The sequence below is a fragment of the Parasteatoda tepidariorum genome, chromosome 1 (assembly GCF_043381705.1).
Source record: "Parasteatoda tepidariorum isolate YZ-2023 chromosome 1, CAS_Ptep_4.0, whole genome shotgun sequence".
In the NCBI taxonomy this organism is placed as follows: Eukaryota; Metazoa; Arthropoda; class Arachnida; order Araneae; family Theridiidae; genus Parasteatoda; species Parasteatoda tepidariorum.
Window position 1 is genome coordinate 56,419,373 of NC_092204.1, and position 15,463 is coordinate 56,434,835.

General features: G+C 28.4%; 1 protein-coding gene across 1 annotated transcript in view; it reads left to right on the top strand.

Moving 5' to 3' along the window:
• Window positions 1-1,350: 1,350 nt before the first annotated feature.
• Window positions 1,351-15,463, top strand: part of LOC107442001 (inactive tyrosine-protein kinase transmembrane receptor ROR1) — a 232,347-nt gene continuing 218,234 nt past the window's right edge. Inside the window, exon 1 of the mRNA XM_071185519.1 lies at window positions 1,351-2,629. Within this exon, the coding sequence (XP_071041620.1) occupies window positions 2,509-2,629 (121 nt within the window). The 5' untranslated portion in view covers window positions 1,351-2,508. The remainder of the gene's footprint in view (window positions 2,630-15,463) is intronic.

Genomic DNA, 15,463 nt, shown 5'->3' on the forward strand with positions numbered 1-15,463 from the left:
ATTTTAAGATTCTCCTTAAGAAGAGAATTTTAATTTCTTTTCAAACGTTTAAAAATTTTGAAAAGGACTTTAAACCTATGTATTGAGATTAGAATTTGAAGAACATCCTGCATAAAGATAAAAATTTTCTCAACCGGTTATTTAATTTGTTTATTTCATAGTTTACGCCTCAGTTTTTAGAAATACCCCCCCCCCCCCNTGTGTTGAAACCCCCCCCCCCCCCAAAAAAAAAATTCACGAAAAACTAATAAACTGTAGAATTTTCTTTACTGTAGAAAACTAATGAACTGTAGAATTAATTTTAATATCTATCTGTATTTTTTTATTTTATAATTTTCATTTTCAATTTTAAAGTTTAACGTTTGAATTTTTTCTCTGCTTTCTGCACCCATTTAACTAAATAACTGTCTTTTCTCATTCTCGACAATTTCTTTTTAATTAGCTTCTTTCATTCTCTTTATACACTCCATGAAAGATTATTACTATAAACGCTTTAAAATTATTTAGCTTATTCAAACACAAAAAACTGTGTTAAAACATTTATAAAGATTATTTTTGAAGTAGTACTTTACTTTGAATGCCAATGTGTCCAAAAAATAGCTCCGAATCAAATATAGTCGAAATTGAAAATCCCCATGTCTTCATTGTTGAGTATAGTGAAATGCTCAAAAGGCTCAATAATAAATTTGACAATATTTAACATATTTTTGCTCAATTTTGCGTAACCCTTTTTTTGCCGTGTTTGCTCAAAATACTACCCGCTTACATCTTTTGAGTAGTTAAACTAAAAGTTATGTTGAATAACGTTTTCTTATTCGATTATTAACATATATTTTTACTTGATGACAAATTCCACAATCTCTTGCAAATATGACCTAAAAAATATTTTAATTATTCAAATTTAACAATGATTATCCATAATTGCATAGGCAGAAAACAAAATGTTATTTTCATTAATTTCCATTCGAACAAATATAGTTGATTTATAATTAACATTTTATATTTCTTCTTAGTTTTAAAAAGCAGCCGGAAGCTCATTAATTAAATTCAATTACCCCTATCAACTTTATTAAGAGTCTTCAAACATAAATGTTTAATACAATCTCTAACACCCCAGAAGTAACCTCTTTCAAAACTCACTTGAACTTTAACCCTGTCAAAATAAGAAACGTCTTTCTCTTCTGCAGAGCAAGTGGTGGCTGGATTAACGCTTTTCCTTCGAAGCCACTCTTTCGTAGATATAAGCCCCGCACCACTAAGCCCTCCCGAGATTAAGTGAGCTTAGCCCCCTTGCGCCAGATGGCGCACTTTCCTGTCGATCAGATGGGGCTACGTTCCCCGCCCCTACTTACTATCATCCTAGTTTTCCTCAAAGACGTTCTGTCTCGCTTATTCAGCTCTTCGCTGATGTTGAGACAGAGAAGAGTGTTGGGGTTGGACACTCGCCAAGATGATAGCCAAGGAATGAATCGGATGATACGGCCGTCGCTTTATCACTGTTTTTGGCAGTGGCTCTCGGCAATGGGACACACGTGCTCGCAGACGATAACTTAAATATTTGTGAATTTCTTTGGACATTTTACGATATCGTCTGCTTTTTTTTACTTATTAAAAAATTTTGAATTAATGACGTAACTATTGGTTAGGAACATGAGAAGTAGTTTTCGAAATGGAACGTTCAAAAAAGGAACATTTTTTGTTTTCTATAACTGACACTAACATTCCATGACATTGCGATTCAAGATAAGTTTGAACTTTTTTGTAAGACTTATGAAATTTCTGATGAAGGGAACTTTTCTTTAGAAAGTGCTTACTTTAGATAAAAGCGGTTTAAAAAGTTTCTTTTTGTAAACTTGAGTTTTTGAAAGAGCAAACTTGCATACAAACCATTGTCATTATACAATTCTTAAATATTAAATCAGTAAGCATCTAAAATATTCTAAACGTACATACGTTTCCATTAAATAATTTTGTTTTGGAAATTGATTAAAGTCATGTACAGAGATTACCGAAAACGATGTGATTAATGAATTTCAAAGAGGCAATTTTGAAAATTAAACAAATGTTGCACATTATACATACAATTTTATCTGTCTAATTCGCACAATTTTAAAAATTGTTCATAAGTAATAATGTAATATTACTCTCAACTTTTATAAATAAAGGACAAATATTTATGTATACATAATTACCTGTTGTATGCTCGTTTATGTTTCTTATTGAATATTTAAGTTGGCATTCTCAAGTAAATGTAATCACAAACTCGTTGTTATACAAGTAAAAAAGACCATAGCATCTGATTAGAAAAAAAATGAAGGAATAAAACAGACGGATATGAAGCTATGAGATGATAGTTGCATGTTTGATATTAACTAACAAGGAATTCAATGCTCTTTTTAATGTTTTCTGAAAGAAATTAAACTGCAATATTCGAAAGTTGACTGTCATTCAAGTTTACTAAATTGACTATTTTTCAAGTTTTTGTACTAAACTTCAAATGTGCGAACAATGGCTCAACAATTATTAGTTCTGGTTTCACTTGTAATCATGTTTGGTCTTTCATTAGAGACTAAAGTTTCCATTCCTGAATCTCTACGAACAAAAACTGACCCACAAGATCTTGATATAGGTAAGAATAAGTTTTTATTCATAATTTATTTTTAAAATATTTATTTTTTGTTTTTGTATTTTTTGAGTGATTAACTAGATAAATTTTTAGAAATCAAAATTGATGAGTCTAAAAACGAGTTTATTTTACGTTAAGTTTAAATAATCAATTTTATTTTCAATCATAAAACTCACAATAGAAATTGCTTTAGTGTTTGAAATAATTGATTAAATAAATTGTTTTGATATTTTCTGCAGAAAGAACTTGAAAAATGAATAAAATACTTATTAAGATAACAATATAAGACTCTGGTGTAATTGAAAAGCTAATTTTAAAATACTATAATTATTTTTTATTTAAATTAATTTTAAAAGATTGTATTTATTTTTGATTTAGACTATTTTTTAGTAGAATTGTTTAAAGAATATTTTACTATTTTTTGTAAATATTTTTACTCTTATTTATTTTAAAAAAAGACGTTGAAATAGCAGGAAAACATTTTTCACGGAAACATAAAGGAAGTTACTAACTCGAATTTCTTAGAATTAAGTAAGTTATACTTGGTTTTTTGTCCAAACACAAAAGAAATCTTGTACTTAAGTTTATGAAAGTTTAAAAAAAAATTTCGAAACAAATAAGACAATTTTAAACGAAGCACATTACATTGATTTGAGGAAGCAATGCTTTTTACTAATATCCATTAACTTCTAAAAATTTTAAAAAATAGAACAGTTTTATGTAAAAATAAAATACTTTTCATTCAAATCATATTTTAGCTGATTTATGATTTGATCAGTGTAAACATTCTTTCGAATATGGTTTTTTACCAAAAATTAATTTAAATAAAATTTATTACAAAATTGTTACTCAGTTAAAAAAAATTTCCAGTTTCATATAATTGAAAGAAATACTTTCATAGTGATGCTTATTCAATACGTCTTACTTTAAACTTAGTTGCAAACTTAAAATTAGAAACGTTTAATGTTTCTCGTCTGTTTAATAAAGGCAACGTGTTTCAATTTAATTTCACTTATTTTATTTTAAAAATTTTATACTATATGATTGAGATTTTTTTTCTATGTTTCCGTGTGGCATATTACACATATGTCACAAACACTTAAAAATAAACAAAACTGAAAAAAAATGGTTATAAAGTTTGGTAAAAAAATTAATGCATCTCCTTGAGACCCGAGCTTTAAATAATGATAGATAATGTGATTTTTACTTAGAAAAATATAGCACAAATGAAAGTAATCTCATAAATGATGGGAAATATTTTTTTGAAAATAATTAAGCATAACACACTGTTTTAGTTATTTTTAATTATTTCGGAAAAATGATGAATTTTAATTTTTAGTATAAATTGCATATTGAAAGAAATTTTAAAAGCGAATTTTGTTTTTTGCATTTCGGTCATAAAATAAATTTATTAGTCTCAGATTATAAGGTTTTTATATGGTATAAATTACTCTCAATTTTTAAATATTTAATAATTTAAATAAAGTATCGATTAAAATCAATCGTTCTATTATTTAGTCATTAATGATTTCGTACATTTTTCTAAAAAAGTCCTATTCATGATCGTCCTTTAAATTTCCAGGGGTATAGATTCAATCCGTTACAACCTAAGATCCTCTTAGATAAAATGGTTAAACATACCATTTTTAAAATTTCCTTTTAAATTAGTTTAAATAATTTTTAAACATGCCCTATAAAATTCTTTACAATATTAAAAAATTTTACATGTTTACAGCGTTTATTGACAATTTATTTGGAAACACCGGCACTTACAATGCAACATTTATCAAATTCATGTCGTTAAGGTCTAGCTTTGTATGAAAACACTTGAGATTTAAATTAAAATAGTTATATTCGATCTAAGTTAGTGCATTCGAATTTCGTTATGGTTGGGGGAACCGCAGCTTTATTTACAAACAACACTGAATATAAGAAAACCCCGCCAAATACCATCACTTCTTCTCGAGTTACTTTAAAAAAATGTTTTTATTTTATCACATATATGTATGGACTAATGGACTTAGATAGTAGATAGATGAATCCTTGCTGGAGGTCCATCAGAATCACTTGAATATACTCAGTTGTATAAATTCTTACTTGACGTAACTTTCTTATCGCCAAGTTCGTTGAAGTAGTCTTAAAATTCCAAGCCACTAATCGTCTCTTAACCTTTTCAAGATTCGTTGCAAGAAGTCTGATAAGCTACTTGTCAAAGAGAACAATAACTGATTGTGTAGTTTCGTGTTTAGGTTCACATACCCATATTACACATATGATAACTAAGAAACCATCAAAACTTTTTTAGTAAGGCATACTTAGTTAATTTATTTATATTTTTTGTTGTCAACTCTATATAAGATACATTTAAAGTTTTCTGATAGTTTTAAGTTATTACTTTATCATCATTTTTGCTACTACACTGTTTATGGAGCGTGTTAAGCCATAATATCATTCAAATTAGCTGCAACCTAAATATGTTGCTAAATTAAACCATTTATTACAGTACTTCTTAAACTCGATTTTGCAACGCCAACATCAACTTGAGCAGTAACATAGTGTCCAAGTTAATACCTTATTAAAGTAAAAGCCAATTTGCATCGTATTGTACTGAGAAAAAAAATTGTGGTGAAATTACCGTACGGTGTGGTAATGACAAGACCTGGCAGAGAAAGCCATAATTCTGATTAATGAATCCAAATTATACGGTATTCATAACATTCTTTTGGTAATGTTTCATTCATATTATTTTACCGGAAATTCTGGTTCTCAAAATTATGGTTTTATTGCCACACATTTAGTAAAAAATACAAAACAGAAAAGAAAATTTAACAGAATAAATGCGATGCTTTAACATACATGATAAAATTGCCAAATTGATCAAATTTTATTATACATTTTAAAATTACATTTTGCTGATAATTTTATCAATATCATTACCAAAGCGCTTTCGAAGATTACCGAGATTTTAACAAACAAGAAACACGGTAAATTTCACCATTTTGACCATCCTTTTTTTAAGTATATAGACCGAGATTTCTCAAGGTTCAACATTGAACAATTTTTTTCTGAGAATGTACATCATTATTAAAAGTTCACTACTACATTATTAAAGATTTATCATCGCTTGATATATTTTTATGTCTTACCATAGCAGTATTAGAAATAAATAATTTTGGCATAAAATTGATTGTTTTTAACTGAAGAATGTAAAAGTAAGATAATAAACATAATATAACTTTATATTTGCAATATTTCTTCAGTAGAGTGATTATAGATGTGATGCTCCTAGCTCGGGTTTGTTAAAATTTCTTTTTAACTATAACGATTTTTAACTCAATTTATGAAAAATATAATTTTCTAGTGTAAATGGTTTCTATTCACTTTCGATTAAATACCACTTTTACGTTCCATTAATTACAACTTGCTTTATTTTTAAGAAGTTTAATCTTATATTTTAGAAAAGAAACTAGTAACAAAATCTATGTCTTCGTCATATTGTCTTACTTACATTTAGTATTACTATAAAAAAATATTTAAAGCCATGCCAGTATCTACAGGAACTTCTTTAAAAATATTTTATCGTTTTTTTAAAAAGTTTAAATTATAGCTTAAATAATTGTTACAAAACATAATCAAATATCTTATTGATAGATTAAAATAAATTACTCATATTTTTTGACACTACGCTGCTTTTTAAATAAGCATTAGGATTTAATGAAATCAGGATACTGTTTGGAAAAACAATTTTTTTTGAAAAACATACTTTGATTCTTTCGTCTATCTTTAATATTTAGGTTGTGTTTACAATTTGTTTCGTCTTTTTATTTACGATTCCTATCATATCTATATATTACGAGTGCTTTTTTTTTTTTTTTTTAAGTTTAATTTAACTTATTTTCCCAATTCCGATCATTTTACAAAAAATTGGTAGTTCTTCCGTCGTTTTCTGATTTCTTCAGTGCTACAAGGATTGCACAGGCGACTAAAATTGTAAGAAGTGATAGAAACTCAATTCCTTTTTACTTATTTAATTATTCAATCGTAACTACCACCATGACTTACATTGCAAATTATTCATATTTAAAACAAAAACTCTCTTTGTAAATTTTTTTAATAGGAAACTGAAAGAAAAAGAACTGGAAAAAGTTGCCAATTTTAATCTCTTTTAGCAGATTTTTGCTATTTATTACTCCCCATTTTTTGTATTTTTAGTCACCTGTGGCATCTTTGGTGTTATGTTGACTTCCATAAGTGAAATTTAAGGGTTTCAAGTTCATCTATAAATAAATACGTGTACCACTTTTTTAAAATAATGGAAACGAAAAAAATATTCCCAGAAAGTGCATTCGTGTTTTTTTTTATGTACATTTAGCTGAAAATGCAGTACTATTTTTTTCCTACATATTTTATGATTCACTATCATTTTTCCCACATAATGCATTTTATATTTGTTGATTAGTTAACAAAAATGTGCAATAATATGTTCAAATTTGCTAATAACATGAGCTCTTAATCAAAACCAGAAAAAATTGATGACTATAAAATAAAATAAAAATAAGAAAAGCATAAAAAATTTCCGAAAATTTTTATTATTTTTTTACAAAGAAAGACTACAGTGTCCTGGTTAACGAATTGTGAAACACATGAAATGGCAAACCTAGTGTTATGAGCACAAAAACTAATCTCTCAAACGAAATGAAACGGAAAATGCTGTAAGTGCCTTTAATTATAAGTACAAAAGTAACAAAATTTTAATATTGATAGGACATTCTTAAACGAAAGAAAATGTCTTTTGGACATTCAGCGTTTTCTATTTTTAGACTTTAGTTCACTTAAAATTATCTTCATAGTGTATATCTTTAAACGCATAAACTCATAACAAGCTATTATTTACTTGGTTTGAAAGCGATTATTATATGAATTTTTAAACAGAAAGAATTCGCACAACTGCAATTTACTATAAAGTACTATCAATCATTACAGTCAAATTTGTTTCTGAAATTTTCTCGTTATTTCCCATCATAACGCAAAGAACAGTAGCTTAGCCTTAAATCTCAGAGATTTATTGCTTTTTGTCTTCTTTACGTAAAACCCAATCATTCACTGAGAGCTGAGAAACACGGCCAACTTCCGAATCTAGCAGACGTTAATTAATGGGGCACTTGTTTTAAGAGGCTATTTTACCGTGAGTATTTCCAAGTATCAGAAGCTTCCAGGAGTGGACTGCAAATAAATTCGAATAATTTTTTCTTCTGTCCTTCAATTAAAAGAAGTGGGAAAACTGTTATCTATTTATCACAGTTTTCTTTTTTTTCTTTCTGGGAAAAATATTGCTCTTGTTATCGTAATGGATATAGATGGTGATGGACATTCTGTGAACTGATGTTTTGATAACATCGTTGAAGAAACGTTTTGTTAGCCTATGCCCTAATTTAGTAGCGTATTTCATAACATTTACATGTATCTAAATAGATGAAAGCAAAATGTTGTATAAGCCTTTTATGATTAGCGCTTGTTAGATTGTTTTAGATAAAACAAAATTAATTATTATTTTTTATTTTACCGACCACGTTTAATTTTTATTCAGCGCCATTGATGTTTTTAATCTTTTCTAAACAGCATGGCATAAATTGGCTGAATATCGTTTGAATATGGTGACACTTTCAATGTTGTTTATATACCCAATAATACGTTAAATATACCCAATAATACGTTAAGTTTTTTAATTTTATGTCTGCAAAAGTAATTACCATGATTAAATAGGTTAATTGATTCCTTCAGGGTTAAAGATAAAACAATTAAAATGCCATTAAACCTTGTACGTATAAGATTTTAACCTCTTTTTTATTTCTATTCAAGAACTACTCATGAACGCATGATATATCAAATCAAGCAAGCACTTTTAAGTCATTATAAAAACTTTTAGTTTGTAGAAATATTGGCAAAAAAACCTATTCTATGTTTAAATGTATATGTTTCAAACAATGAAACACATTTCTGCTTTCCAGAATATATTTTTAAATTTTTAAGAGGTAAAAAAAAATCAAACGGTAAAAAGGTAAAAATAAATGTAAATAGTTATTTAGTATTTTTCACTAATATATATATAGTGGAGAATTTTTAAAACTGCTAAAAGTTTATGGATTACTTAGTAAAAAGCAACAAAAAAATTACATTTTAATTTTTCAATTGTTTTAGTTAAGATCTCAGCAAGAATAATCTTACCTAGGTTAATCTAATAAATATTCAATATCACAGTGATATAAGTTTATTAAAAATTCCAGAAACGGAGAATGTTCATCTTCGTAGCCTTGTGATTTTGAACCCAATTCAAAAGACAAGAGAGTTCCTGGATCAGGCATTGTGACAAACTAGCCATCGCGGAGGACTTTAAATGGAACTAACCCGCATTTGCATTACACGGAGAGGGAAATCACGAAAATCTCCTTCGGTAAACCCGACAGCAAGGGGATTCTAATTCACTACTCATCTACCACTTAGGATATTTTATGAGAGCACAGTGGGCGGCGCGAGCCGGGAGCAACATTCGTAATGACTAGCCAATATTGCGATTCGAGCCTGGGTCAATTCATAGGGAGGCGCGCACTCTATCTCCTGAGCCACTGCTGCCTAACTCTTTCATTGTGGTGACCAGCTACAGATCGGTGCGTATCAGCTTGTCTGGGAAGTAAACGTGGCTTGTGCGCAATGCTGCTCACAGTACCGCAATCACGCCGCTAACCACGAATGTATAGAGTATTAACCTCCATAACCACCTGACTCACTATGTGCTGTTGCGGAAATACTTTACTAATAATGGATGTGCTGTAAGGCTTGTGTAAAATGGATTTCATAAATATGAATTTTTTTTAATCATTTATCATCTTACACCGAAGAGCCATTACAATATGACCACCCTGCTAATAACATGTAGGACCACCTTTAGCCCTCAAAACTGCTAGCACCCGCCGTGGCATTGATTCCACAAGGTGCTGATAGGTTGTCTGAGGTATCTGGTACCAAGCACTCACCGACTAGTCCTGAAATTCCCTCACATTGCGAGGGGGTATCGCGGCAGTTCGAATTTGGTTTTCCAAGTAGGACCACAAATGCTCTATTGGATTAAGGTCAGGTGAATTTGGGGGCCAAGACTTCACTTGAATGTCACTGGAATGTTCTTCGAATCAATCCATGACGATTCGACCCTTATGACATGGTGCATTATCCTGTTGGTAAACACCATCCTTCGCAGGAAAAACTATAGCCATGAATGGGTGAACCTGGTCTGCAACTATGTTCAAGTAGCTTTCAGACGTCAGGTATTGCTCTATGAGGATTATGGTTCCTAATGTGCCCAATGAAAACATTGTTCCTGGGAGAGAAACCATGAAAACCTGGGCGAGCCCATTGTTATAGATAGAGGGTTGTCATAATGTAATGCCTCTTCGGTGTATAGTTGCATCTTGTATTTAACGAAATTTATACTGAGTTATTGAAGAAATCCCTCCCCCCTCAAAGAAAAAAAACAAAGCTGATGTTATTTAGAATGAGACAAAAGAATGAGAAAAGAAGTATGTTTCAACAAACACAGCAATCTGTTTCCACTCAAAAACAAATCCGCCTTTTCTTTTATTTTCTCCATCTTCCTTAAATCCATAAAACTCAATTTTCCCTCACAGAGGTTAAATCCCAGAGGTTATATCAATCACAACGGGTGTCGAAATATTAAGAGAAAGGCGAAATATTTCGGATAGTCCTTTTTTTTTCTGTCTTCATATTTTTCATTTTTACTTTCTGTCATCGACTAAATCAACTGAGTCACAAAAAACTCATAGATAGCAGGATACTTCAGATTTAAAGAAAACACCGGCTAGAAGGCGTTTAAAAAAATTAGAATTTTTTTGTTGTTGCTTAGTTTCTTCTTGAGAGCTAACACTTTGGTTGAAGTGTTGCAAGACTGAGAGTTGAGTATTGAAGTAAGCAGTTTGTATGTTGGCATCCCCCTCTTTAGTTTTATCGCTTAAAAAAAGGTTCTACTACAAAAGTGTTTTTATGAATTCCGTCCCTAAACAAAAGGCGATACATGAAAAAAGATAACGGAAGCCAAGACATAGATTAGGTTTTTTGAAAAGAATGTTAAGGGTCTGAATTCTTAGCTAAAAAAAGGCTTGGTGTAAAAATTATTTTGCGAGGAGAATTGAATGCAAAATTTAAAATTTATTTTCTTATTTAGGGCTCAATGCAAAAAAAAAACAAAAAAAAAACAGCCTAAAACTTAAAAGTTAAAAAAAAGAAGTTAAGGAATTAAAAAAAAATTGAAAAATTAGAAGTGTTTAAAAAAATTATAATTTTTATTTCATATTCCATTCTACCTATAATTTCTATCTACCTCTAATTCTCCATTCTACCTATAATTTCTATCTACCTCTAATTCTCCATTCTACCTATAGTTCCTATAAGGTTATGGGTTTGAATTTCTAGCTAATAAAATGCTTGGTGTAAAAATTATTTTGCGAGGAGAATTGAATACAAAATTTAAAATTTATTTTTTTACCTAGGGCGCAATGAAAAAAAAGAAGTCTAAAACCTAAAAGTTAAAAAAAAAGAAGTTAAGGAATTGAAAAAAGACTGAAAAATTAGAAGTGTTTAAAAAATTATAATTTTTATTTCATATTCCATTCTACCTATAATTTCTATCTACCTCTGATTCTCAATTCTACCTCTGATTCTCAATTCTACCTCTAATTCTCCATTCTACCTATAGTTTCTATAATATTCTTTTTTCCTGTCACTGAAATTAGAACATTGAAATATACAGTTTGTATGTTGGCCTCTGCCTTTTCAGTTACATATATCACTAAAAAAAAAAAAATCTACTTCAGAAGCGTTTTTAAGAATTTCGTTCCCAAACCAAAGGTTAAGATAAAAATAACTGAAAACAAGACGTATACTATTTATGTTGAAAAGAATTATCAGAGTTCAAATTTTCAGCTTCTAAAATGCTCTGTTTACTAAATATTTTGAATGAAAAATTTAAATTGAAAATTTGACTTTGTTTTTATTAAACATTGAGAAAAAACTATTGTTACAACAACCAGAATCTGGTAAAATTCATCGTGTTTCTGGCTCTATAGATAAACCAAAAAGCTTGATAATTTTAATGAAGCACTTTGATAACGATTTTGGTAAAATTTACAGTAAAAATGATTTCATAATGCATTAAAACATTTGGTAGATGTGTTAAACTTTAGTAATTCTATCATGATACTTTAGAGCATAGTCTGCAAATCATACACGCGGTTTCTTCTTTTACTTTTCAGTTTCGGATTTTTACTAAATTTGTGGCAATAAAACATTTGGTAAATGTGGTAAACTTTAGTAATTCTATCATGATACTTTAGAGCATAGTCTGCAAATCATACACGCGGTTCTTTCTTTTACTTTTCAGTTTTGGATTTTTGCTAAATTTGTAGTAATAAGAACTATAATTTTGAGAACCAGAATTTCTGGTTAACCGTAACTGTATAGACGGAAAATTAACAAATGAATGGCTTTAAATAACGTATAATTTTAGTTTTATTAACCAAAATTATGTTTTTTACAACCAGAAATGTTATTACCATACAGTACGGCAATTTTACCAGAATTTTTTTTCCACGTGCAATTCTTATTTAATATAAAATTTTATTATTAAAATGTTTTATTTTTCCAAAATTCCCTCGCATTCGGCCATGCTAATGTCTATTGATATTTTTAAACTATGTATTCATTTTTCTAAATTATAACTGCAACAATACTGAAATTTTCTGCTCCTTGAGTAAAAGTATAGATAATGATACACCGAAGGGTATTAAATGTTGATTTAAACATTTTTAAAATAGATGTTAACATAGCTGTCATTACGATACAGCACGGTAATTTTAAGAGAATTTGTTTTCCGTTTAGAAAGTCACATTACAAATGTTTCAATTTCTTTCTAAAAATTACAGCATTAAAAATTAAAATCAAAAAAATTAAAAGCTTTTTAACAAATTTCAATTTTTCATCATTTTCTTTTTTAAATATTTTACTATAATTCAAGTTATATATATAGTGTTGTGACCAAAATTAGAGTATTCTAAGCAGTTTGTATGTCAACCTCTGCCTTTTTAGTTTTATCGCTTGAAGTTTCTACTACAGAAGTGTTTTTGTGAATTCCGTTCTCTAAACAAAAGTCGATAGTACATAAAAAAAAAGATAACGGAAGCCAAAACATAGATTAGGTCTTTTGAAAAGAATTTTAAGTGTTCCCGGTTTTAACTTCTAAAATGTTCAGTTGTGGAATTATTTTTCGTGAAATATTTTTTCACACTAATTTAAATTTATTTTATTTATATAGTTTGCAATACTGAAAAAGAGGATTATGGTAAAATCGTAACGTTCGATTTTTTTTCGATAAAATTACGTTTATTTCGCAGTAAAAACCAAACTTTTAAGGGAATATAAAAATTTTAAAATCAAAGTTTAATAAAGAAAAAAGGATATTATCGATTTGATAACGTTAGCTTGAATTTTTTTTAAACAGCAGTACCTAAATGGATGTCTATTGGTGAGTGCAACAAATATGTAACAAAAAAAATCATGGGAGGAAAAAGAAATTGCAAAATTTATACTTCTGATTTCATTTGCCAACAGTACTGACACATTATAAAAATATAAAAAAAGAATCAGTTTTGTTTAAAGGTTTTTTAGAAAAAGAAGTTACATTTGAAGCTTTCTTACTGCGGCAAAAGTGCGAATTCCGATACACTCAAGCCATTACAAAAGTTTTGCAATACTTACTTCAACGATACAAAACTTAGCAATCTATAAAATATATATATGCATGAAAGTTATTTTTAAGAAAATAAACAACAAATTAAAAGGCGAGAAGTAAAACCAAAAAAAGAAGACTATGAAAAATATTATACTTAAATCATATTTTTTTGCAAATTAACGCAAGATTGCTGATAAATAAATTTCAATATCTTTGAAAACTAAATTTTACTGGCAAAAGTGTAAGAACAAATTTAAAATATTCAACTTTTCAGTTAAAACAAGAAAAAGTAGTTTATTTTATAAAATTTGAAGTCCCAGTATCCGAAAAATTATTTTTTGTTTTCTTAGAAAACTTGACAAATTTCAAATGACCACCAGCAGAAAAGTTTTTTTTAATGTAAATTTTAATTTTTAAATATTTTTTCCTGAACTAGAAAATAATAAACCTGTTAGTAAGTAAAGCAAATTATTGATTCTAAGTATATAATTTTAAATAAAATATTTGATTTTAACAGCGATTTTTCAATCATAATAAATCTGGATACCTCTACACCGTGTAAATAAGTATGGTGAATACTAAACAAGAATATAGTCAAATTTTCCGTATTTTTGGCTCTATAGGAATTAAAAAAAAATTAATTTTACCGAAGCTCTTTGATAATAACTTTTTAGTGAAATTAGCAATAAAATATGGTTTTTATTACAAAGCTGTTTACTAAATGAATGCGATTAAATTAGGTGATTTTTTGCAGAAGTTGGTAATTTTAGCAGTGCCAGTATAGTTTGAGATGGCACAGCAATTTTCATTTTGCTAACCTCTATTTATATTTAGTAAACATTCGAAAACTTTGTTTCTCGTCGGTTATTCGTTATTTTCCCTATGTAATCCCTGTAAGATAACATCTACCAACGTTTAAAAACTGTTAAAATTATGCATTTCGCGAAGGTTTAAAATTACCAAATAAATGGCAAAATGGTTCATAGCTCTGAAGATAATTTTGATAATTTTATCCTTATACTTTAGAGCATGGCATAAAAGTCATTTATTTGTGTACACATACTCTTAAGATTTGTATTTGTTAAACGTATAACATAAATTATTGTTATATTTTACCGTATAACATATTGTTTTAAATGTAATGTGATAAGAACTATAATTTTGGAATTCAGAATTTTCAGTGAACCGTAACAACAGTAAATGGTAAAAATATCATATGAATGGCTTAAACTCCGTATATTATGGTTTAATTTTTAGAAATGTAGTTTCTTTCACCAGAAATGTCTTTAACTATACAAGAATGGTGATTTTGCCAGAATTCTTTTCTCCGTGTTCCCAATGCTGTTTTGAAAGCAGAACAATAAAACAAAATTAAAAATCCTAGTTTTTTTTATGCAGCCGTAATATTTTTAGAGCTATATGTATTTGATAATTTGAAATTTTTTTTATAATATACGCGTAGAATTCCCATAATATGTATTAATTTTATGAGTAATATTTGTTAATTAAATGTTTTTAACACTTATGAATTTTGGAAATGGGATTCTTATCTTTTTTCCCTTTTATTTCAGATAGAAAATTTTCTTATCAGGAAAAAAAAGTGACACGTTATAGCTGGTTTTTAGTTCTATACTTAATATCTAGAAAACATTACCAAGTTTTATTTCTTCTCAAGTAAAACTATTTTTAGACAAACGCAAAATATATTACTACCTTTCCAACTTTAATTCTTTTCTGACAGTTTAACGTATAAAGGAGGGAGTTTAAAATTATTTCTTGAGCTCAGTAGGAATATTTCTTAAAACAAATCGCATTAGCTAAAGAAGAAACAAGAAAAAAGGAAATCATTTTATGGCTCAAAAGGTCAAATTTCCTACAGTAACGAATAATTGAAAACTTTTCGTGCATTTCACTATAAAACGTGAACGTTCACGCAGGATTAGCTGAATACAAAAATTTTTCATAAAAATTGCAACAATGCTTAGTGTTAATTAAACGTGAAAAAGCAATGTATTTTGGATTTACGGAGAAGAATTGTACTT